A 26,589-nucleotide genomic window follows, 5' to 3' on the forward strand; every position below is an offset into this window, starting at 1 on the left:
TGCCAACACGCGGCTGCTCGTTTGCTCACAGGCAGTCGCAGAAGGAATCACATCACGCCTATCTTGCGTTCATTGCACTGGTTACCGATTAATTATCGCATCCAATTCAAAATTCTGCTATTCGTGTACAAAGCTCTAAACAACCTTGCTCCTCCATATCTCTCTGAGTTGATTATAGTACACATTCCAGCTAGATCACTTAGATCACAGACTAAGCATCGGCTTTTGGTTCCCAGAGCTAGATTGAAATGCAGGGGTGACAGAGCCTTTGCTGTTGCTGGCCCCAAGCTATGGAACAATTTGCCATTATCCATCAGAATAGCTTCTTCAGTGTCTGAGTTTAAAAGTCTTTTAAAAACGTATCTTTTTTCCCATGCTTTCAGTGTTTTGTGACTGTGGTTTTCTAATGACGTGTTTACTCTATTGTGTGATTGGATCAATGTAACTGTGTACAGCACTTTGGTATACTAAGGTTGTTTTAAAGTGCTTTATAAATAAATTGAACATTGAACATATTGTTAACTTCTTACTGTACAACAAAAGGAAGAAACAAGTGTAATAAAATAAATGTTATTAACAAAGGATAAACAAGAGTAATTAACAGCTACTAAATGAATGCCATGAATGACAAAGGAATAAAATGCATATGGCAGGGTTATGTTATCTTGTGGGAAGATAAACTGTTGCTTCTCTGAAACTTAATATAGCGAAGAACGTTAGTATGCATCAAACAAATAAATGAAAGGTAATGTCTGGACTATGTATCTAAGCTTTTCCTACAGCATTTACTAGTAGATGCTCTTTTAAGTTGTCTTGAGTTTACTTTTTTGTGTTTTTAGTGAATTTTGAGTTATGTCCATTAAAATTTGTTTTACACAAATTGGTGTACATCCCATTTGCTATCATTAAACTTCATTTATGTTGGCGTTAATGTTATTAATATAATTTTCCTGTCCACAGGTGAGTGACACAGACATGGAGAGTTTACAAGACAGCGTACTTCAACTTGTCCTGAGCTTGCTAGAGGACTCCATGAAAAGAGAATACTTCTTTCAGGTCAGTGTCTTTAAGATCCATTAAAAAAATAGAGATGTATTGCAGATACGTTACAGAATAAATATGAAATCTTCCAGAAGAAAAAAACACACATATGTAGACATGTATGTGATGTATGTGTGCTATCAAGATATATCAGAGGATGTTGTTATATTTAGAGTGATAGGAAATGCATTGACCTGTGAATCAAGTTAAGGCTCTTTCTCACCAAACACAAAGTTAGCTAATGTGTGCACAGTAAAATTTGGTTATCCAGGGTCAGCAGTACTAAATAAAGTGAGATTAAATCCATAAAATACTGTTTTATTGATTATTGTATGTTAGTTTTTTCAGGAGCTGTGTGTAGTAACATGTAACTGCAAAAAGGGAGATAATATGGAGATAAAATGGGAAATAAACCCATGACCCTGGCATTGCTAGAATATGATACATGTAACTTTCTCTTGCACTTTGAAGTGAAGTCTGCAGTCTTTATGTCAGACACTTGAAAACATGTCAAAGACATTTGATGTTTTTGATGTCCAGCCTGGACCAGAAATGCTATATTTGATGTGAGAGTGGCTGTGGAAGTTGCAAAAAAATGAATGGCTGTTTTTTTTTTTTAGATAGGTTTGTATGAAAACTTTAGATGAAAGACAGTTTTTGTATTTCAGGAAGTATTTCCAGTCGAGTACGGTCCTGACTTTGACAAAGCACTGCAAGTCCTTGTTGGATTTTTTCTTTCCAGATTGGAGCAACTTCTGCCTGTACCAAACTTCAAACAGGTCTAATGATACATGCTTATCAAATACCTCAACTATATCTAAATGATTCAAGCCAGCTGCTAGTTATTGAGCATTTTTTGTTTATAAACCATAAATAATTGTGTTTCTGATTATTTTTCTGAATATTAATTTTCTTTAATTCCAGCTCTCATTGTTGCTCAGCTGTCACCTTGGGGAGCTAGATGCATGTGTGGACTCGGTTTGTAAATCACACAACTTGCTATCCTTGCTGCAGATGGATGTTTGTGGGACTTTGGATAAAAATGGTAAAATTTAGTCCTTGAATGTCAATATCATTCCATATGCTTCAGGTTCCTTTTATCGAACGTTGCTTACTTGGTTAATCAGATATTTTACAGGATAGCTGGGCACAAACCTAAGACATATACTTCGCCCAGCATGCGGGTTTGAGAAAGTTATACACCAGGGCTCCCGACTGCTACTAAATAGGTCTCATTTGCGTCCAAAAATATTAACTTGCGAGTTAGGTTCCCCCCCCCCCCTGCTACATGTTATGACTTAAAAAAACATTTCCTGATTGTTTTGCGATCACACCTTTTGTTATGTTCATGTATTAAACTGAGACGATGCGCATCAAAGTTTTAGTGGAAAAAAGAGTTTCAAACAGTCCTCATCTCTGCAGCACAGCAGCGCTGACGCACAGTCTGCTAAACGCAGCTCAGTTGTGCAGCGCAAGAGAGATCGAAATGACGGAGACGTGCAAGTAAAAGTGCACAAAAGCAGTGTCTATTTCATGCTCAACTTGAACAATCTACAACAGGTAAAACTGTCAGCTGTGTGGATATTGGCAATATCGTTAACAATTCTCGTTTATAATCATTACTAATAGAGAATGTGAAGCTGAAGTCACGCTGCGTTGAGTTCTGGGAAACTGTTTTGTTTATCCGCCATATTGAGAGGATTGCGCTGCTTCGCCGCTATTGAGTTCAGGGCAGTATTTTGATTTTCTGTCTTGATTGTGGAAAATGTCACCGTAGTACGGAGCCCGGGAAGTCACCTGTAGGAGAAAAAAAAAACAATCCGTGGCGACGGTTTTGCAATCCGTCCCCTCAGTTTATAAACCGTACTCACGAATTCTTAAACTGTTCCCTCGGTTTAACAAATCGTGCCCACGGATTAATAAACCGTACCCACGAATTTCCAATCCGTGCGCTCAGATTTTGTAAACCGTACCTTCGGTTTTTGAATCCGTACCCACAAATTCATAATCCGTGCGCACGCTTTCGCAATCCGTTCCCTCGGGTTTGTAAACTGTACTCACGGATTCATGCAGCAAGCTCCTAGGTAGCCTACGTGTTAACAAATCATATTGTATATTGTTTTATTGCATATTATTATGTGGAATAGGCCTACAGCAAATTCTCTTAAGTGATTCTCTATAAATTGTGGAATACAACGATTTAATAAGAAAGATGTGCATCAAAATCTTTGTGATAATCTTAGCACTTGATTATTATTGTATAATAAACCTGGCTTTGTGACTGACTTTGGAGTCATTTGTTCCTCTTTTGTAAGTCGTTTTGGATAAAAGCTTCTAAATGCATGTAACCTAAATGTATAATAATAATAATAATAATAATAATAATAGCTATTATAAAATCCACGAGTTTACAAACCCGAGGGAACGGATTGCAAAGCGTGCGCACGGATTATGAATTCGTGGGTACGGTATTAATCCGTGGACACGATTTGTTAAACCGAGGGAACAGTTTAAGAATTCGTGAGTACGGTTTATAAACTGAGGGGACAGATTGCAAAACCGTCGCCACGGATTGTTTTTTTTTCTCCTACAGGTGACTTCCCGGGCTCCGTACTATTGTATGTCATTCATGCTGAATCGAGAATTGCAAAAGTAACTCCGATCATCGTTCTGAGAGAACTGGACAATGCAGTGTATCTTTTCGCCTTTTCTGTCTAAAGGCCGATAAGTTTTCCTGTTTGGCCGATGCGTTCGAGGCGGGATGTTTATTTTTACGGCGCGCCGGACTTTTATGTTGATGGCGCGGAGAGCGGCAGCGCGTGAGCACACAGTGCTCACATTCTCCCTCTTGTTCGCTGTTGTCATTAACAGTTCTGTCTAATATGGATAGAAGTCTGTCTAATAATCAGATAGAAAGGTTAAACAAAGGAATTAAAATATATACAAAAAAGTATTATAACGATTGCTTTTATATTATTAGTAATAGAAAAGCAAACATTATAATACTGTCTCGTTTGCCGTCAGCATTCAGTAAATACGCATGTAAATCATTTGAACAAATCTTTGAATGTCTATTAAATGAACATTTAATTTCACAAACCTTGCAAACTTAGTCGAATCTAGTTGAGATCTTGTGAAGTGTGCATTTGTATCCTGCATGATCGCATGTTCTCTGCGTGACGGTCGATCAGAGTTCAGCTTCACTGGAGATGCGTGATCGACAAAATTTAAACTTGATTTCAAATTATGCTGCGCTTTATCCATTTGCCCACTGTCACATTCATGTCATTTTCACCGTGTGCTGTATGTAAAATGAGTGTTACCTTGACTTTATTTGAAAAAATATGATTCCCAATGCACACAAACTTCCCAGAATACTGAGTGCTCTGTTGGTTATTTTTTACTTCCTTTTTAATTATATTATTATTAAATATTTATTTATTTGTGAAAATACTTTGTCATCTAAAGTATAAGTATGTTTATTTTACAGATTTATTTTTTAATACATTTTCAAATTATTTCAAATTTCTTAAATATTAATTAAAATAAAATTATATCGGCCATCGGCCACGCTGCTTTCCAAGATATCGGCATCGGCTGTCAAAAAAACAATATCGGTCGACCACTACTAAAAATCATGGAAGCAGGTCGCGGAGATGACAAGAAGAAGCCGGATAGTAAATCTATTAATAATGTCACCGATTAAACCCACTGCCTGTCACTCAATAAAAGAATCATATTGCTGCCTGTTTTTGAAAGTTTTGATTTTGTTTGGTTTAATAATTAACATCACCTTTGCGAGTATGACTCTCACTTGGCTTGTGAATTAGCAGAACTTGAACAGGGACATTAAAATGCTTAACATAAATAACGCTTCATGTGGCTTAATGTACCAAGACAGTGATAAAGACAAAATTGTAAAGCATATACTACATGCAGATACGCACATAAGCCCAAAATATGAACGCACCGTGTTTATTTACACGTTAAGCGTTTTCCTATCATTAATGTACCGGGACAGTGATATTAAAGCTGCAAGCAGCATTTATTGGGGTTCAAGCATAGTAAAATCTAGAGAATTGTACTGCAGTGGTTTTGAGGTTTAGTGAAATACCTAGGACCTTAAGGCAAAGTTATAGAGAATGAGGAGATTCAACATATGCTATGAATATTGTTTATGTGAGCACATACATAGCGCCATCCGGTGACTGATTTCTTTCATACTTCACACAGACCGCTAGAGGCAAGAGTCAAACAGGCCCACCAAGTTTCGTTTTGATCGGCCACCAAGTGGACAATCGCTTTACCATCATGGCAACTTGGACAAGGACAGTGCATGCCAATTTTCAAGTCAATCAGACTAACTGTTGTGTAGATGTAGAGGTTTTCATGTTTTTTTCCTATTACAGTGCCACCAAGTGGCCAAAAGCTACATTTTTTTTACTGTGACCTCGGACTGAGCTTCTACACGTGTACCATGTTTGGTAAAAATATCTCATTGCAATCAGGAGATATAACAATTTTAGTAAAAGGCAACTGCTATTTCAAACGTTGTGGCGTTCTGTTGCGAACCTGAATCACCAATCAAAATTCTTTTGATAACTTTTTGCCATGAGTGTTTCTAGATGATGCATGTTCTCTTCAAATACACTCATCATACATCTTGATGTAGTGAAAAATATTATAAAATACATGTAAATACTATACATGTGCAAACAACAAATATTATACAGTATATACAAATACCACAAAATTCTTGTGACCCAAATTCAATGTGGGGGGGGGGGTCACACTCTCCCGGACAAAGAAAATGATACCTTGTAACTTTCTTTAAACTCATTAACTCTCAGATTACTTATTGTCTTTCAATAAGCACCAGTGTTGGGCAAGTTACTTCCAAAATGTAATACATTATATATTACTAGTTACTGTCTTTTGAAAGTAATTAGTTACATTACAATATTACTGTCTCTGAATTGTAATGCGTTAAACTACTTTTGAGTTACATTTGAGTTACGTTCACCAAAATATCCACATAAGTATTACAAAATGCCAAAATGTAGTTTATTGCTGCTCATCCTACATCCAGTGGAGGGTAATGTGGTAGGTCTATATAGCATAAAATTATAAAATCATATTTAGATACCGCTATAAGTAATGTTACGTTGTAGCCTAGTTTAGGTTAAACACAGATAAGCACAAACCGCATTATTACATTCATAAATAACACTGGTAAATAAAGCGAAATGTTATAATATACGAACAATAAACATAATGCCTAGCATAGAACGGTTTCAGAAGAAAACAAGAATGAAAAATATAAGTTGCTAAACATCCTCTTTACATGAGCAAATGTGTGTTTGGCCTGAGCACAGGCTGAATGGCACGGATTGTAACTACGCAGTACGCACTATTTAAATTAACCATAATAAAAACAGAGTTTGTTATTTTTAGTTAAATTAACTTATTTTTGTTGCTTGTCTGTGCTCGTCCGCCGCCTTTTTTCTCTTCTCCGACCCCGCAGCTCTCTCCGATAACTCGTGCTATTTCTCCATGTTGAGAGTTTGGTGTCACACATATTGCACCTGACTATGCATTCTTATCCTTTTCTCCAATGAACTGAAAATAACAGGAGTGTGTCCATCTCACAAATGTAGAATCCGGCTCTGCAGTCATCTCAACCATCTAATTCCAGCAACAGGAAACAGACCAACTATTTTACCCGCGGAATTTTTTCTCTGGTGCTGTTTTGCGGTGTTGGTAAATTCACCACTTAATTTTGAGTTAAAATATGTTGTTGTAACTTGCGTTACTGAGATTGTAACGAGTAATAATATTACCCAAATTTTATTAGTAATGCGTTATATTACTGCGTTACAGCAAAAAGTAATATACTACTGTAATATTATTACTTTTGTAATGCGTTACTCCCAACACTGATAAGCACATATAGGGTAAGTAAATGAAGTAAACATCTGGTATGGCAATAAAGGTTCAGATAGGGATATGTAAAATGGAGGTAAGTATGTTGGTGTTTGTGAAGGATAGTATGGTGAATAACCCATTATGGGCTTAGCTGGGGCCCCATAAACCCCTACAGTGTTAACTGCAAATCTGTTGCAGACCCCGCCCTGGAGGTCCACTCAACAGATGAGAAATTGTCTTTTTCAATAAAAAGTGAGCGAGACAAGCGTTTGCTGTTAATCAGGCAGTCCTCTGTGTTGTCTGATGTTCGATTTTCCACTCTACAGGAGTTCGGGAAGGCAGTTGTGGGCCTTTGGTCTTCCTTTGACTGGACTGAACTGGTGCCACTCCTGGTTTTGTTTGGAGTAGTTCATAAATTAGCTTGGCTATGCATGAAAAATCTTGGATAAAAGAACGATAGTAGCTTAGGAAACCAAGGAGTTTCCTTACATCACCGATTGTCTGTGGAATGTGGTTTTTGAGTGACCGAACTGCTTTGGGATCTATTCGCACACCTTTGTCGGATACAAGGCGACCAACATATCGAACCTCGTGGTGGAAGAGCTCACATTTCTCAGGCCTGAGCTTGACCCATGACGTTGGAGGGCTTGAAGGACTTTGAAGGACGAATTCCTTCCACATTTTCCTCAAAAGACTTGGCATAGCATAGCACGTCATCAAGATATGGAATGCAACATTCAGTCCCTGAGGGAGTCAAGCATTTCCTCCATGCTGCGCTGAAATGCAGCAGGTGCATTGGACAGGCCAAACGGAATTCTCACCCACTCATAAAGCCCCCAGGGTGTTATAAAGGCTGTCATATGCCTGGACCCTTCGGCTATAAAGCCCTGATGGTAAGCTTTCCCCTGGTCAAGAATGCTGAACCATTTGTATCCCCTAAGGGTGTCAATCAAGTCTTGAATTCTTGGCAGAGGGTGCCTATCTGGTACAGTCTTTTTATTGAGAAGGCGATAATCAATACACAGCGAGCCATCCTTCTTTCTCACACAGACCACTGGGGCAGAATAAGGGGACTTAGACTTCACAATCCAACCTTTGGCCAGTAGATCTTGAATGTAGTCCTTGACTTCTTTGAACAAAGGCTTAGGAACTGATGAGTATGTTGCACTGGTATGTCATCTCTGAGGTTGATTGACATTTGCAGACTTGGGATGCAGCCGATTTCACTTCCATCACGGGCAAAGGCTGAAGACTCTTCATACAGCATTTTCCTGACCACTGCCTGCTGGTCCTCATTCAAATGGCTGAGGTCTGCAGGTGGATGCCACAGTGACAAGTTTTCTTCAGTTGCTGAAGCAGTCACGCCCTGGACCCTCACACTACACTTTGTCTTTTCTGGCAGTTCAGCCTACAGTACCTCATCAATTGGCTGGAGATAACCAAGGACTGAGTTACCGGGTAGAGTAATATCACGTGGAATTGTTACCAATGGGAACAGAGACATATGGACTTTTGTGGTTCTGAATTTCCAGAAGACCCTCAACTATATCCAGCTGCTCTAAATACACATTGTTCTCCTCTGGCTCAAACAGTACTACTGTGTCAAGCTGATCCATGTTGGGTGATATTTTGCACTTCACCCATGCAACCTGTCCTGCTGGGATGACAATGCCACCACGTTTCACTTTCAGTAATCCCCACCATCTTCTGGGCTCAGGAGTCTGCACACAGGGGAAGTTGTGGCCTAATGGTTAGAGAGTCGGACTCGTAACCCAAAGGTTGCAGGGATTGTAGGTGGGGGGAGTGAATGTACAGTGCTCTCTCCCACCTTCAATACCACGACTGAGGTGCCCTTGAGCAAGGCACCGAACCCCCAACTGCTCCCAGGGCGCCGCAGCAAATAAATGGCTGCCCACTGCTCCGGGTGTGTGTTCACGGTGTGTGTGTGTTCACTGCTGTGTGTGTGCACTTTGGATGGGATAAATGCAGAGCACTAATTCTGAGTATGGGTCACCATACTTGGCCACATGTCACGTCACTTTTAAAGAAATTCACAAGAGTTTGGACTTTCTCACTTGACACATCTATTGCCCCAGAGAGTAAAGAGACTACAGTTGGCACCAGACACTCAGGTTGCCCCTGAATTAGTTCTTCCACTACATTGAATCCAAGTAATGGTCTCTCAATTGGCAGATGACTAACTAGAAAAGGAACATTGATTGAGAGGTTGGGGTTATCATTTCCTTGCAAATTAACAGTAATGATGGCCCAAACATCAAATGGAATGAGGTCTCCATTAACTGCATACACTTCCAGCCTGTCTGTAGTTCCCATAAGCTCAGCAAGTGGTCTCACGTCTACATCAGGTAGATACTTGTCTTTCCAGGCACGATCAATTATGCTGACTTGAGCTCCAGTGTCAAGCAGAGCACTTACTGCAAGGCCATTGAGGTTACACTGAGTAAGGGCTTTCCTTCCTATTAAGTTGACAATATTATCGTTCTTGGCCCTGGGAGGTGTTAGAATAGAAGTCTGATTATTTTCTCTCTTGTCACTGGATGACTCAACTTTAATGTTGGTAAACGTTCTTCTGTGATTGTGTTTCACACAATCAGGTTCAACTTTTGGTATACTGGCTGAGTTTTGGGACAATGAAGGCTTGGTTACTGGTCGTCCCTTCGCAGTGACCGTTTCTCGTTTCCCTGAAGTCTGTGTTTTTGTAGACATCCTCTAGCCAGATGCCCTGCTTCACCACACAGAAAGCAGTGAGTACAGTTATGTCCAGCTTCAACACATTTCAGGCAGCCATGAGATTTTATTCCGCTTTGTGAAAGTGACTTACTCATAGAGTACTGACCGGTATGTTCGGGTTGTGCCAGCTGTTTTGACTCTCATGGAATCCACCATGCTAGTAAGCGCATCAATTCGAGCTGTCAGTTGTTTGATTGGGTCATTCTTGTTTCTCTGTTCAGGTATCTCGTTAAATTCTCTGACAGATTCACTTTCAAGCTGGGCACAGCTTGCAGTGCTTTGCTTAACACGAGTTACTGGACCCAGTCTTCGCACCCTCTCATTCTCGTCGCTGGTGATTTTCATTACACTTCTCAATATTGCTTCATCTGTAATGGTATGGTTGGACAGCAAGGGTTTTAATTCACTACGGATGTCCTTATATTTGTGCCCCAAGCCTTGGTATATGGTATGTAGGAACACATCCTGAACAGTTGCTAAGCTGTATCTAATATCAGAGTTGGTCTGTTTCGCAGCAAAGACAATTTTCTGTTTGAGGCCTATTACCCTGTACAAGAACTGCTGAAGTGTTTCGTTTTCACTCTGTTTTGCACACATTAATTCTTGAAACAACTCTGTACTGCTTTTGTCTCCTAGGTGTGACTGAAGAAACCCTTTTAGCTCCTTGACCATCATATCTTCCTTATTCATCAGCATGCCCTTAAAGCTTCCTGGTTTTATCATTCGAAGAATGCCCCTGATTAATTCTGCATCACTATAATTCTGTTTGATCCCATCTTCGATTTGTTTACATATGCTGGTGTGTATGATATCTGATGCGTAATCACCAATTTGCCCCCCCTGTATTTTGAACTCTCGGTGCTGGAGGTAGGAAAGGTCTCTTAGGGAGATTACTTTCTCTGGTACCAACTATGTGGTTTTCTCAGGGTGATTGTTATGCTGTGTGTCGTCATTTCTTTGTGTCACAGGTTGTGTCATTGTAGGGTGTTGTGTGGATATTGTGAGAGAATGAAGAAGGCTCTTGCTCAGTTCTTCGTAACTTGTATGTAGTATATTCGGGTTAGTGTCTGGGATTATATTTGCTACTCTAATTTCCCCCGTGTCAGCTACAACTGTAGGTGATGTTAGATAAACAGTGTCTGTAGTGGTGATGTGGTCAGTAGCAATGGACATCTGTGTTGTGGGTATAATGCGTGCATCAACATTAGCTTTAGCCTCAACATCATTACATTGATAAACAGGTGCAGCAAAAGTACGGACTTGTTCAATAGAGTTCACAGTCTCTTGCAAAATCAACAGTTTGGTCATACCTTTATCCTCTCTAGTAATTGTGTACTGTACATAAAAGTGTTGATGGATTCGAAGCAACCCCCTTGGTCTGCGGCGTCTAGTTCAGATACGTCCCTTCCTGGCACTGAAACGATGCTTTTGGCAACTTGATACAGTTCATCAGCAGACAAGGTGAGTATACTCTTTCTGATGTTCCACACCAGGCTCTTCCGTACTTTATCTGACATGATGAATCTTTTTCACAATCCCTCACTTCACAGTCACAGCAACCAGCCAGCAGAATGACTCTATTCACAGTTGCAGTAACCAGCCAGCAGAATCGCTCTCTTCACCGACGTTCTCTCGAATACAAGATCACAGCAGCAGCATCCACACCTCAGTGGTCCCAAAGATCAGAAATCACTGGATCAGCTTCCCATGGGCATCAGGAGCCGATCCCGGACGAGCCCCCACAAATCTGTTGCAGACCCCGCCCTGGAGGTCTATTGAACAGATGAGAAATTGTCTTTTTCAATAAAAAAGTGAGAGAGACAAGAGTTTGCTGTTAATCAGGCAGTCCTCTGTGTTGTCTGAAGATGCCCAGGGTCGCCACGGCAACTCAAGCTCTCAACTGTCACCCAGGACTTAGAAAATGCAGCTTAGTTCTCTTCAAATACACTCATCATACATCTTGATGTAGTGAAAAATATTATAAAATACATGTAAATACTACACATGTGCAAACAACAAATAATATACAGTATTATTTGGTACGCGCTTGAACCTCAAATATAGCTGCAAGCAGCGATTACCGGGGTTCAAGCACTTTAAGGCCTTTATTGTATCTAAACTGTTATGTCCTAGCCCTAGGCCAACCTAAAATTTTGGACTGACATTACAATACATCCATGATGAAGAATATTGCAACACACACATACTCAACCTGAAATGAAAGGGCTTAAGTATAATACAAGTAAGCATACTTTCACATGCAAACACATTTTGTTGAAGATATAGAGATTTAAAGTAAATGATAGGTAACAAAATGCTTACTGCAAGTCTTGACTTTATAATGCAATTTTCAGGTCTCACTGTAATCATAATGTGGCATAATTGCAAAATGTGATTCCTCAATGTAAATGAAGTGGTAAAGTTTGACGAAATGTGATATTGAATGTTATCATAGTGACTTTATAATTTATAGACATGAATACAAATGACATACCTGTAAATAGAGCTATATTATGGCGCTTTTCCACTGCATGGTACGGCACGGTACGGCTCGGTACGGTTCACTTTTGGGGGGTTTTCCACTGGGTACAGTACCTGGTACCTGGTACCTGGTACTTTTTTTAGAGCAGAATGAGCCAATTAATGGTCTTCTGCTGCCATCTAGTGGTTAAAATGGCAATTCCAGGGATTTTGCCATTCAGATGTGCTGTTTTTCACCTTTTTAGCTGTTATAGAGGCAACTAATGTCTGAGCACCATAAATTTTGCATTTTGCATGCTTGTCTACAATAATAAGACACATGTGCTCACATTTCATGAAGTGTTGAGCTTTCTTTTAGGATTGATAGGGTTTTGGGTACACTATATCAAGGCCATATAATTAAATGGCCCTGTTATAGCTGTCCAAATGCAAATGTTCAACATTTTTTTGATAATTATTGTCCTAGAGCAGGGGTAGGCAAGTTCGGTCCTAGAGAGCCGCAGTCCTGCAGAGTTCAGCTCCAACCCTGAAAAAAAAAACTCACCTGCCTATAGCCTTAATAATCCTGAAGACATTGATTAGCTTGTTCAGGTGTGTTTGATTAGGATTGGAGCTGAACTCTGCAGGACTCTCTAGGACCGAACTTGCCTACCCCTGACCTAGAGAGTCTAAAGAATTGTACTGCAGTGAGTTTATTGGTTTTGAGTTTAAAACCTAGGACTAGTTCACAAAAGTAGGTTTTTAAAATAATCTAAAATATTTAATTAATAGTTTAATTGACAGCATTGGTCCCAGAGGCAACGTTGTTCAGAATGAGGAGGTCTATCATATGATATGATGATTTAGTGTTTGTGTGAATATATGAACCTTTTAAGCAATTTGAGGTCATTTACTATAGAAATATTGTTTTTGAGGCCTTTTTTCTGTTATAGCGCCACCTATGGTCCGATCTCTGTACAACTTTGCATGCTTGTTAATTGTCTTCTGTTACATGTTTTCACCAAGTTTTGTAAAGTTTTGAGTTTTCGTTTAGGTTATATAGGCGTTTGGACATATTTGGCCATGCCCCTTTTATAAATGACCCCGTTATACCTAACCAAATGACAAAATTCAACATTTTTTGATAATTATTGATCTAGAGAGTCCAGAGAATTGTGCTGCAGTGGTTTGATCGAGATTGAATGAAAAATCTAGGACTAGTCCGCAAAAGTAGGTTTTCAACGTAATTGAGAATATTTAATGAATGATTTGATTGACAGCAATGGTTCTTGAGGCAAAGTTGCTCAATATGAGGAGATCTATCAAATGATATGCATATTGTGTGGATGTGTGAAACACCACGTGATTTCAGAGCCATAAAACTCATTAGTGCCAACTAGTGGCCGATTTCTTTCAAAATTCTTACAGATCTTTAGGGCCATGAGTCGAACATGCCCACCGAGTTTCGTTCTGATCGACCTCTGTTAACCTTGTCTAATAGGTGCTTAAATTTCTTTGGCCAATGGCGGCCATGTTTTTTGAGATATGTGAATGTCCTCATAGACACTTGTGCCACTTTGGACAAAGACACTGCATACCAATTTTCAAGTCGATCAGAGCAACGGTTGCCTAGTTATAGCCATTTAGTTTTTCCCATCTTATAGCGCCACCAAGTGGCAGAGCTGTGCAATATTTTTTATTTGATCAAAGATTAAGCTCTTACACATGTGTACCGAGTTTGGTGAAGATATCTCGTTCCGTTCAGGAGTTATAGCCATTTAAGTGAAAGTGGCCCCACCCCTAACGGACGTTTTGGCGTGCCTTTGCGGCTGTGAGTCAAAAGTTCACTTTTTTTTAATAATTATATTTCTGCAGTGGTTTGGTTCCGATCGGGCGAAAAACCTAGGACTAGTGCGCAAAAGTAGGTTTTGAATTTATCTCAAAATGGTGGGAAAACAGGACCTCGTAGAGCAAATCTGACTTTCTACACTTTTCTTCGTTTTGACCCAAGGATTCTGAAAGTATAAAGTTTTGCGTCTACAACAAACGGTCTAGGAGTTATGAGCAGTTTTGCGTTTTTGATCGCTGTAGTGCCCCCCATAGGCCGATTGGGGCGAGTCTTTGCGTCTTAGTAGCGAGCATGACTAATCCATCTGACCAAGTTTCAGCTCTCTAGGCCTTACGATTTGGTCTGCACGATCAGTTTTAGCGCGGAATAATAATAATAAAAATCCTAACAAATACAATAGGGTTTCAGCACTACGTGCTTGAACCCCTAATAATAAAAATCCTAACAATTACAATAGGGTTTCAGTGCTACGCGCTTGAACCCCTAATAAAAATCCTAACAATTACAATAGGCTTTCAGCGCTACACGCTTGAATCCCTAATTACAAGGCTGTAGAGAACTGTGCACTATTGCAGACTTTTATAGACTGGTTTTAATTACATTATTTTTATAGCTCAGTCGTGAACTAAAGTGGGCCGGTCTAAGGCATGAAACTCCAGGGCTGAAAATGAGTCCCATTAGTGGATGAATAGAAAGTTCTGAAGAACAGCATTTATCTGAAATAGAAATCTTTTGTAACATTATTAATGTCTTTATCATCACTTTTGATAAATTTAAAGCATCCTTGCTAAATAAAAGTATTAATTTCTATAATTTCTCTCCAAAAGAAAAAGAAAAAAAGAAATCATACTGACTCCAAGCTTTTGGATGGAATAGTGTATAATGTTACAAAAGCTTTTTTATTTCAGATAAATTCTGATCTTTGTATCTTTCTATTCATCAAAGAATCCTGAAAAAAAACAAATAAATGCAGGCTTGGTGAGCAGAAGAGAATTCTAAAAAAAAAAGAAAAAAAAACATTAAAAATCTTACTGGTTAAAAACTTTTGACGGGTAGTGTAGGCTGATTATTCTTATAGATTGAAACAAATGTGCTTTAGCCAATATAAAGAGTATGAAAAGTGCTCTGAGTTGCTGCAGGAAAAAAAAAAAGAGCAACAACAAAAACATGTTGCTGGAGACGGTCTTATTATTGAAAATGCAAACTGGTTGTCTGCCAGCAGGAGGCGCTTTGATAGCGGTAGAACTAGCGGTTTCCCCAGTAACGGCTGTAATCAAAGCAGCTCTGCTCCTGAATGCTACCTTATCAGATAAAATTAAAATGCCATCGAAACTTTTCTGAAGACAGTCCTTTCCCTTCAGAGATACATTCATATAAAACACACGCGACGTGTTTTGCTTTTGAAACGTGAAGTGCTCATGTTTATTCAACGAAGTCAAATGCCACAAATAAATCAATGTATGGGAAACACTGGTAATGTATATTGAAATATTGGAAATGTGTTTAAAAATCATAATACCGTTATTAAAAAAGATTATATTGCGATACATATTGATATTGAATTATTGTCCAGCCCTACTGGATACCCTTGCTTGGTAAAAAAGGAAAATGTTAAATTCATGCCAAGTCGCACCAAAACTTATCTGGTTAACCACGTAAGCCTTGTTTGAAGAATAGCGCCTACTTTTGTTAATGTAAAAAGGAATACAGTTGCTGAGCACAATTGGTCAGTGGCTTTTTTTTTTTTTTGAAGTTCTTCCATCAATAGTGGAGGATCGAATAGTGTCATCTTTGTCATTGCCGCCTGTTGGTGACTCAATCATTATAAATCAGCACAACAATGATGGCACGTTACTGCCAATTGATTCTGAAAACCTGCCAAACCAACAACATGGTGTCGACAAGGAAACTGTGACTGGTGATCCAAACATCCAGAATGTGGGATCCAGCTTCAGCAGTGAGTCCTCAGAGTCCTCTAGAGACAGTGATGGAGAAAAAGAAGCAAACTCTAATGTCGATGAATTGCAACGGTAAGTTACCATATTACTAGGTGGTTGGGGTTATTTTATTTGTTTATTCTTATTTATTTTGTAATGTATTTAGCATAAATGAATAGGCTAGTCCAAAATAATTTCTATCACCCTCATGTTTAAGTTTTGTTTATGAATTTTTTCTGTGGAACAATGAAAGTCATCGGGGTCCCATTGGAGTCATTGGTGGATGGTCATTATCAAATGAAGTTATTTTGAGTGTTGATGCCTTTAAAGGGTTAGTTAACCCAAAAATGAAAATTCTGTCATTAATCACCCTCATGTCGTTCCAAACCCGTAAGACCATCGCTCATCTTCGGAACACAAATTAAGATATTTTTGAAGAAATCTGAGAGCTCTCTGACCCTGCATAGACAGCAGCACAACTGAAATGTTAACAGACCCAGAAACGTACCAAGGACAACGATAAAACAGTCTATGTGACATCAGTGGCTCAACTTCAATTTTGCAAAGCTACAAGAATACTTTTTGTGTGCAAAGAAAACGAGAATTGTTTTCCCCAGAATGTAATCAATGTAATCAGCATTGTTTACGTTCAGCATGCACACGCTTTCTCCTGAATGTAAACAATGCTGATTATGTTGATTACGTTCTGGGGAAAGCGCACGCATAGCGTCGTTGGTACTCTCCAAAATGGTGGAAGACATTAACTCGGGGAAAAGAATTGTTGAATAAATTCTTACTTTTGTTTTCTCTGGCACAAAAATATTCTTGTAGCTTTGCAAAATTGAAGTTGAGCCACTCAGGGCCGTTTCTAGCCAATTTGATGCCCTAGGCGAAATCCCTATTATATAATTATTTTCAGACACCAGTTGCTTGTCACATTCAAATTTGTTGTCATAGTAACGACACTAATTTGTGGAGGTTCAGTGCATTGAGTTCCACAAATCTGAATGCATTATTTGTAAATTGACTGTGCACACCTTTTGGACAAATCTGCCACAAATATTTGGACAAATGTGCCACAAATAGCCTATACTACACTATAAACAAAATACTGATTTTGTGTACTTTATTTACTGTACCAGTATTTTAAATTGGCCTTTGAACTTAGCTTTATTGCATGGCAAAAAAAAAGTGTTACCTTGTCAAGGCACTGACGGAGCCCACTGATCTAATGGCGTTGTTGAGCGCTCCAAATGCAAACTTTGCATGCAACAATCAGGCAGCAATTGACAGCACTCTGATCTAGTGGACTACAGGCATTGTCAGATTGACAGTACTCTAGCCCAATAATGTTGGGGGATCCAGTGGGGGCGGCAGTCATATTTCAGGGTGACCGTGCCACTCTTTATCACAACCCTGCTAAAAGTGCCAGTACGTGCGCTCATTGGCGTCCCTTCAGCTGGTGGCTGTGAAACTCTATGCCTAGAAAAGGCCCTGGAGCCACTGATGTCACATGGACTGCTTTATCGTTGTCCTTGGTACGTTTCTGGGTTTGGGAACATTTTAGTTGTGTTGCTGTCTATGCAGGGTCAGAGAGCTCTCAGATTTCATAAAAAATACCTTGATTTGTGTTCCGAAGATGAATGAAGGTCTTATGGGTTTGGAAGATATGAGGGTGTGTAATTAATGACAGAATTTTCATTTTTAGGTGAACTAACCCTTTAAAGGCAACTTCTGAGAATTTTCTGAGATTGTATCTTGAGCAAGAATTTTTACAACATTCAACAATAAATTTGTTGTCAAAATATCTGATGTGAGTAATATCCCCAATAATTAGTCTGTTTGTAATCTAAAATTCTCTTTTTTTTGTGAGGACTTTGAGCACTTCACTACAGAATTTGTTCTGTAGTGTTCCTAAATTAAAATATAAATAGTTTTGTTGTAGATCCTGTGTATTCTTTTTGTAGGACTAACTCAGAAGAGCCAAGTGTGCCGTCATCCACCGATGATGCTCATAGAGGTACAGCCTCTGAATGTCTGTCGAGATTCTCATTATATCTTTTCAGGATCTTTAAAGCAAGCCGTTTCTGTTTGTCATGTTTTCCTCTAGGTGATTTAATTTTTCAGACAGCTGTGCCTCTCCAACTGCCCTCTCTTGACACCTTCCCAAACACACCTTCCAAAGGCTTCCACTATGCAGGCAGGACTGTACATAAATGTCAGCAGTGTACAAAATACTTCATCTATCGCTCTGATCTCGTCAAGCACCAGGAAATTCACACCCAAGCGGGGACCCATGAGTGTCCTCAGTGTGGGCAGGTTTTTGACGATTCAGCGCAGCTGGTGTCACACAGGAGCACCAACTGCAATTCCAGAGTTTTTAAGTGCATCAAATGCACAGCCCACTTTAGATCCCTCAGGACCCTATACAGGCACAACCGAGTGCACAAAGAGAAGAAAACCACACATAAGTGCCCTGAATGTGGACGGCTGTTCACTAGTCTGTCACGATTAGTCGGTCACCGGCGAACTCACCGAACTCCCACTGTTAAAAGGAACTACACCTGTAAACAATGCAACGAGACTTTTGGGTCGTACCGAGCCAGTGTAATCCACCAGAAGATTCACAAAGTTAAAGACGTCCGCCCTTCTAAACCGGAACGGCAGCCAGGAAAGTGTCGTTTTTGTGACTTGACATTCAACATTGACAGCGAATTAAGAAGCCATCTGAAGACCCATGCAGAGTTCAGGCCATATATATGCGACCAGTGTGGGAAGTGCTTTTCGGCGAACAGCAGCCTGCTTGCCCACCTCTCAAACCACACGGGTGAGAAACCTCTCCTTTGTTCGCAATGTGGAAAGCGATTTTACAGCAAAATCCAATTAAAATCTCACATGAGATGTCATTCTGGTGAGCGGCCGCACGTCTGTCCTTACTGCGAGAAGCAGTTTTCACTGTCTGGGAATTTGAAGATCCACATCAGAATTCACACCGGGGAGAAGCCGTACGTTTGCCATCAGTGCGGAAAGGGTTTTGTCTCCGCCGGATGCCTGCAGGTGCATCTGCGCTCTCACACAGGAGAGAAGCCGTATCAATGTAAAATCTGTGGCAAGAAATTTGTTGTTTCGAGTCACCTGACGGCGCACATGTGCTTTCACACCGGAGAGCGTCCACACTGCTGCTTGCAGTGTGGGAAACGATTCATCCGACGTTATGACTTGAGCAAGCACATGTACACTCATATTGGGAAGAGGCCGTTCCCATGTCCTCTGTGCCCAAAGGCTTACACGTGTCGTACACACCTAAACAGGCACATGAAGAGCCACAGTGTTTGACTTGAATCATTTTGTCATCCTGAGTGCCTTGTGTGGAGTGAAATCAACCATGATCTTTAAAGCAATAGTTCACCCCAAAAATTTTTTTTTAAAAGAATTCTCTAAAAATTACATTATTTACTCACCCTCATGACCTGAGTCCATGTCTACACCCATATGCTGTTTTTTTTCTTGTGGAATAGAATGACTTTTTAGAAGAATCTTTACACAAGTGTTTTCCAATTGACAGTTCATTACAAGCTCTAAAAATGACAAAAACAAAAAAAGACAGGATCGTATGAATAAAATAGTCCTTACAGCTTATGCACTAAATTCCAAGTCTTGTGAAGTCATTTTACTCATTTGTGCGAGTAACAAATTGAAATTATTGTTTTCATGCCCTTCTACTGAGCTATTAACTGTGACCGGATTGAGTCGGTTAGAAAGAAGGGGAGAATTACAACTGAATAACAACTTAAGTTTGCTCTGTTTCCCACACAAAGCTGTTATACAACTACAGAATACTTGCAGACATAGAGTAAATAACTACAGCATTTTTGATTTGGGGTGAACTATCTCTTTTAATTAAAACATGTTTCAACTTTGTGTCCTGCCAAGCTGATGTCCTTGAACTTGTGAGAGCTGCAGTTGTTTCATTACAACAGTCATTTGAAGAGCAGCTGCAACATTTTCTTGCATTACTGATGTGTAAAACAGTTTCGTGTTGTGGATATTTTCTCTAGAATATAGGTTTGGAGCCTACTTTTTTTCTTTTAGATTTAGGTTTTTCTAAGATAATTTAAAGCTAGAATTATCCTCAGTTAGCAACTATTAATGAAATATGCTGAATATTAATATGAATATACTAAACAGAAACAATGTGTTGACATGACTTAAAGTGGGAATTAAAAATCGTACAAAACAAAAGAGGTGCAGTGTCATTTTTAAATATCATTTGAACATCAAATGCACAATAAAAAAATAAATAAAGGATTGACACCTTAGTTATGTGGTAAAATTCAAGAGAACGCCATTATGACATTATCAGGATCTAAAGCCCTTTATGTATAAGAATACATTACAATACACCTGTTGAATTGATGTTCATTGTTATAAAAATATATTATCAAATTAATTAACTTTTAATTAACTTTACTATTTCATTAACTACAACAAAATATAATTGTAAAAACAACGGCAGACGGTAACGTGCTCTGGCCCCCTCCATAGACTTTTGCTGTTATTATTTTCTTGTCTTCATTTTCTTTTTAATTGTTGTTGTTTTGTTTTGTTATGGTGTTTGCTATTGTTGAATGTTCGAGTATTGTTATTATTTTTAGTAAATGTTAGCGTTAATAATTATTGCTGTTACTGCTTTTGTTATATTATAAAGATGTAAGAGACCAATTTAAAATGGGTGGGGAAAAGGAGGTTGGTATCTTAACAAAATATTAAGAACATCTGCTTCTATTTTGCGCTTAAATCAGTAATAAAGTGACTTTTATTTTCAAACTTTCAACATCCGGGTTACGTCCGTGTTTACGCTTTAGCGCGTGTTTACGTTGCATCCAGCATCGGAAAATAATGGCGATATTTTCCAGTCAGAGATCAAATCGCTGCAAATGATTTAAAGGGTGAGTATTGATGCTTCCTATGAGCGTATCTGTGGACGACTGTAAATATGTATATTCATTTGCAGACGAGCATTAGAGTACCACAGTAAGAACGCTGATTCATTTATCGATGGATAGATTTTACAGTGATTGGATGTTTAGTGATTGTAGATGGTGCAGTAGAGTGTCCTGAAGACTTCAGATCCTTCACTTCCTCCCCCTCTTGATCCAGACCCATATAATGTGGCCCCCCTATACCTATCATCACCTGCTAGCCTTCCTCCTCACGTTCCTCAGGTATGCTGTCTTGTTCCTACCGCCCTACGTTCTTACCATGGTAATGAGTTTCTGGCTATGTTACTGACCATATCTAGCTTTTCTTTATTATTGTGGCCCCTGTGTTGGCCAATAGTGTTTTTGTAGGTCCTTGGGTGTTGAAAAAATGCTTTACATTCATGGTTTACTGACATATGTCAACAGCCAGTGTTTTATTGTACATAATAAGAATATTGAACTTTGTCTTGTTTGCCATCTTTGATCTTAGATGACATGTAGCACAAAGTTCTTTGTGTCATTTAAACAGCGGACTTCTTGAAATGTTATATGATTAATCTAGCTGTTATACAGGAACCTAGAAGTTTATAATTGGTTATAATCGGTGCGAATTACTGGGGGTTTGGTGGGGTCTGACCCCCTAAAGAAGACTTGATCCCTCCTGATGGATGTCAAAACTAGATGTAGGGGGGTCGGATAGAAAGTTCCCTATGCATAATATGGAGATTTACTTGTAAATATTAAGATACATTTCTATAGCCCTGACTGATTTGAAAATGTAAAGCCCCTGAAATGGGTCATAGCTACACATTACCTGACCTGTTGAAGTAAATATGCTACAGTGCTCAATTATAGGCATGCATTTTTTGCTTGGACAGAGTAAGAACACATAAAATGCATGTTTAGATTCAGTCGACTGATAAAATTTACCCTCCTCAACTTAATGCTGTTGAACTGAATTTACGGAGCAAACTATTTGCTAAAATTACCATAACATTAACAGCAGCGCTGAAATACAAGTGCAGGGTTTTGTCAGTCAGATGTGCGTAAAAGTTGCATGTGTTACTATAACAAATACTGTGCGTTTTCTTTCAGAGTCATCATTGGCTGGTAGAAAGAAAAAAAAATAGATTTTTACTTAAAAAGAATATAAGGTAAAGGTGCGAATAATTAAATTTTAGACACATTGTCAGTAATTTTGCCAACGAAAATAAAGCCCTAGGAAAATCGTGCGTCTCTGATCAACCCAGAGTGGTGTTTCATTAATGAATCCACATTTTTAAATGAATCGAGTGAGTCAACGATTCAGTGAGCCATTCATAAAGGCAGTCATTTGCTTCTTTCTGAATGAATTAGCCCTTTGAACGAATCGATTGAATGAATGACTCACGTATTTGATTTGCTGCCACCTACTGGCGCTTCTAGTTTTATATTTAGAGTATTGTTTCTTTTTTAAAAAAACAATTCATATTTCTGTATTTTTGTATGTTGAATTATTTCTTTGTAAAGCTACTTTTAAAAAAATATTTATTCAGTGTTTTTCTAAATTAAAACAATGATAACTTTAAAATATCTTTAATAATAACTTTATACTTTATATATTTAATTAATCAGCACATGATGTGCATGTTAATTAATTAATTTCATAAATTTGAGATTCATTTGATGAATTAATCGGCACATTATGTAATTAATTAGATTTTTAAAAAAGCCCTATTTACACAATAACCCCCCCCCCCATATTATGTAGCATCGTCAGAAAAAAAAATGTTTTTGTAGTCTTCCCAATATCTGTCTCTGAGCTCTGCAGGTGGTTCGTTTGACCTCATGATTTGATTTTTGCTTTTTGCAACTAAAGTGTAGAAACATTGCAAAAACTGCCACAAGATTTGGTTTGAATAGTTATCCAGTGTAATTATATTAGTTTTTTTATTTTCAGTAAATTTGCAAAGTTATCACACATTTTGACTTTGTCATTATGGGGTGTGGCGTGTAAATAATTTGTGGGGAAAAAAAAACTATTTAAAGCATTTTAGCGAAAAAGTGAAGGGGTGTAAACACTTTCGCAAGGCAGCGTATAAGAGTATTCATGATAAAGAAATAGAAAAATGTTTTAAAAAGAAAATGTAGTTTAAAATACATGTGCCATGTTCTTAGAAATGTTTGCTTTGTATTCCTGTTGGTGCCATATGGTTTTGAAGTTTAAATGGAATGACTTGGTGTAATTAATAACATCCACTCTCTATCCAGCTATGTCCTGCTTCACTCGTCACGTAAGACTTTCAGTAATGTGAAAGTGAGCATCTCAGCACAGTGGACACCATCAGCATTCCAGCAGAACGGCAGCACTTCGTCTTTGTCTCCTGGGGAGGTAAGGATATAATACACACTGCCCATTCTTTGTCTAACTTTTTAATTAAAAAAATAATAATTTCTTTCCATCTAAATGAGTAACATTTTCCCTAGCCTCATAGATATGATAGTAGGAATGATATTATTATTACTATTGTTGTTGTTATTCACTAGTAACACATTTTAAACTATGTATTTTACATAAGAATAATTTTTTTACAGATATGAAAGTCTGATCTCAGATAAAACCCAGAAGAGAACTAGACTGCCTCTTTTAGTGTAATGAAAATGTACTCTGTGTCTATATAAAGGCTTTCAAATTTTCTTTTATGGTTTACATTTTTGGAATATGGGACCCAATATATATTAAGTGTCCTTAACTATTATGATCTTACATTTAATTTAATCATTTGATACAATGCATTTATTATGTACATACATGTTTTTACATTGTACTTATATTTGAAAAAACTGTCATCTGTAATTACCCCTTAAACCTAACCATACCACAAAACCTGCCCCTACATTTATTTATGATCTTTATGATCTTAACATTATGATCTTATTAAAAACCGAGCAATGCATGTATTATTCTTATTTTGTCACTGCATGCTATGGAGAAAATGTGTTCAGCTAGGTAGAGGTGAGAAAAACATTGATTCAAAGTATTGTAATATTTTATCCTCAAAATGCTGTACTGATACTCGTCTTATGAATAATACCTAATACCTAAATTAAAAAAATATATATCTGTCTTTCTCTTTATTTATTCCTTCCCTCTCTAGCTTGTACTTATTTGAACAATGCCTAAAACTTGGTATTACAAGCACTTCCTGTGTCTGTTTGCCTCTTTAAGAAGAATCGCTTTATGTATTCCCCAATTGTAAGTCACTTTGGATAAAAGCGTCTGCAAAATGACTAAATGTAACTGTACCTCACAAAACTGTATCAATATTATATTTCACATTAGTATTTTCATTCAGATTAATATTTTTGTGGTCACCATTCGGAAATCTGTGAGAGGCCAACTCATTAAGTCAAGCATTACATCAGTATTCAAGCACTATATTCTTTCTGTTTGGCAAAAATGCGAACTAACATTCTCACAACTAGCAATATAGTTGTACAAAGCACTTAGGCTAAGTCCAATATAGGCCTTTCAGTTGAAAATATAATCTAAATAATGTTGCTACACACTTATTTTTGTTTATATTTTTAGACATGGGTGGAAAACAAACTGTTTGCTGATGCGGGAGAGGCCACGCTGTTCCTGGGTGCTCTGGACTCCATCTTTCTCTTCTCTTATGCTGTGGTAAGCTAAAAACAGGAATAGGTGTAGCAGGCTTTGGGGGTTGTGGGTGAACAGTGATGGTATGTTATGAACACATAATGCTGCTGCTGCACCATATTGAACCATAAAATATTACTGTGACAGTAGGGGTGTGCGATATTGACAAAAATATTCGAATTTTTTTGTCCGCATACATCATTAAGAATATGTCCTTTTTAAGGGGTCATCGGATGCTAAATTCACTTTTACATGTTGTTTGAACTGAAATGTGTCTTGGCAGTGTGTGTACACAACCACCCTATAATGACAAAAATACACCCAGTGTTTTAAAAAAAAATCCCCATAAATAATAACTCCTATCTCAGATTAAGCCATTCACAGATTCATGGCAGAGTGATGTAGTTCTGCACAGGCCCCTCCCACGATTGTTGATTGACACTGGTGTTTTACCTTAGACCCGCCCTGAGTGATCTGTAAACAGTCTGCCATTGTTTTGACGCCGGAGCAGAAGTAGACAAGAATTTCTTCTGAGTGATTGAGGTGTTTTGTTGTTGGATATGATAATGAACATAGCAGTCGTCATTTACTCCCGACATCTGAGCCGCTAAAGATGCAGTGGATTACTTTTGTTTGTGAAGGGAATGTGCCCCCTGATATACCTAAATGTCTATGTTCACGCGAATCATTCGTCATCCAGCTTCACCTACAGAAGAAGTGAGTATAAGGTTTTTTATGAATCTTTGCAAATCTCCTTTACTAATAATGTGCTAGTTAGCAAGTTCTGCGACGAATGCAGCTAAAGTTTACAGTCTCAGAGAATGGCTCGTCACCCCACTAGTGATGTTTAGTTCGTGAATGAATCATTCTTTTTGAACGAATCTTTTAGGTGAACGAATCGTTCTCGTTCACGTAATCCATTGACTCATATTTCTCGTTCACTGAAATTCCTCCCTCCACAGCAGCGCGGCGCTATTGGCAGCGCATGCGCAGTTCAGTGAACCGGGTAGCTCTTTGGACTGTTTCATCCTGTCAAAGAATGTGACGGAGCATGTGATTTGTTGAATGTAGTGAACGAATACGCCCTTCACTGAACGAGTTTCTTTTGAGTCTGAACGAGATCGAGAGATCTTCTCGTTCATGAACGAAATGACCGAACTGGTACATGTCGTTCGTGAACGAGTTGAATGAACTGCTACATCTCATTCGTGAATGAAATGACCGAACTGGTACATGTCGTTTGTGAACGAGTTGAATGAACTGCTACATCTCGTTCGTGAATTAAATGACCGAACTGCTACATATCTCATTTGTGAACGAAATGAACGAGAGTGTACCTGGTCAGTTGGCCATTTAGCATGTCAATCTTGATCAGCAATCAGCAGAAATCAGATGCAAAGCGCAGTTATAGGTACTGTGCACATACGCTTGTTTATATTCATATTTAGAATACAGAACATAACTCCACGTTTAATCCCCGATTTATGAATGTGTAATTGTCTGACCAAACAATTAAAATGTTAACTATGCAAGAAAACCTTGTGCTTTGGTCATCTGAACAACTTATTTAGACTTTATTTATTAGATTATGCACAGATTTGAATAAAGCCAAATCAGTTTTTGTAACAAGTGAATACGTTCATTGACTTAAGACACAACACATAAGACACTCTTTTTCGCCACCTGCTGGCGTATTTATGTAATATGTAGAAATGGTCACTGAACAAATCTGAACGAATCATTTTGGTGAACGAACTGAAAATGAACAAATCTCTTGAAAGAATCAAAATTTCCATCCCTACACCCCACAGAAGAGAGGGGCGGGGTGAGCAGAGCTCATTATCATTTAAAGGAACATGCACCGAAATGGGTCGCTGTGAACAGTGCTGTTTTTGACAAGATAAAAAGGGTGTTGTTTTACACTACCACTGAGAAGTTTCTCCTCTATGCCCCGCCTTTTTGAAACGCGTCGATTTTTACAAAGCTCATCGGTCTGAAAAAGCG

The 26,589-nt window shown here is 38.5% G+C and overlaps 2 protein-coding genes across 6 annotated transcripts in view; both read left to right on the top strand.

Moving 5' to 3' along the window:
- Positions 1–19,420, top strand: part of LOC107687561 (zinc finger protein 2 homolog) — a 28,279-nt gene extending 8,859 nt beyond the window's left edge. The window contains exons 4-9 of the mRNA XM_016484941.1: positions 961–1,056; positions 1,710–1,820; positions 1,966–2,086; positions 15,780–16,056; positions 17,931–17,983; positions 18,074–19,420. Coding sequence (XP_016340427.1) covers positions 961–1,056; positions 1,710–1,820; positions 1,966–2,086; positions 15,780–16,056; positions 17,931–17,983; positions 18,074–19,299 — 1,884 coding nt within the window. The 3' untranslated portion in view covers positions 19,300–19,420. The remainder of the gene's footprint in view (positions 1–960; positions 1,057–1,709; positions 1,821–1,965; positions 2,087–15,779; positions 16,057–17,930; positions 17,984–18,073) is intronic.
- Positions 19,421–20,782: 1,362 nt separating this feature from the next.
- slc37a3 (solute carrier family 37 member 3) overlaps positions 20,783–26,589 on the top strand; it is a 16,191-nt gene continuing 10,384 nt past the window's right edge. Inside the window, exons 1-4 of one of the 5 annotated variants that reach the window (XM_016484943.1) lie at positions 20,783–20,912; positions 21,030–21,188; positions 23,196–23,316; positions 24,517–24,609. In XM_016484943.1, coding sequence (XP_016340429.1) covers positions 21,133–21,188; positions 23,196–23,316; positions 24,517–24,609 — 270 coding nt within the window. In that variant the 5' untranslated portion in view covers positions 20,783–20,912; positions 21,030–21,132. The remainder of the gene's footprint in view (positions 20,913–21,029; positions 21,189–23,195; positions 23,317–24,516; positions 24,610–26,589) is intronic. The other 4 variants (XM_016484944.1, XM_016484942.1, XM_016484945.1 and 1 more) reach the window with 4 other exon arrangements.

Source organism: Sinocyclocheilus anshuiensis, unplaced genomic scaffold (assembly GCF_001515605.1).
Source record: "Sinocyclocheilus anshuiensis isolate Anshui unplaced genomic scaffold, SAMN03320099.WGS_v1.1 scaffold233, whole genome shotgun sequence".
In the NCBI taxonomy this organism is placed as follows: Eukaryota; Metazoa; Chordata; class Actinopteri; order Cypriniformes; family Cyprinidae; genus Sinocyclocheilus; species Sinocyclocheilus anshuiensis.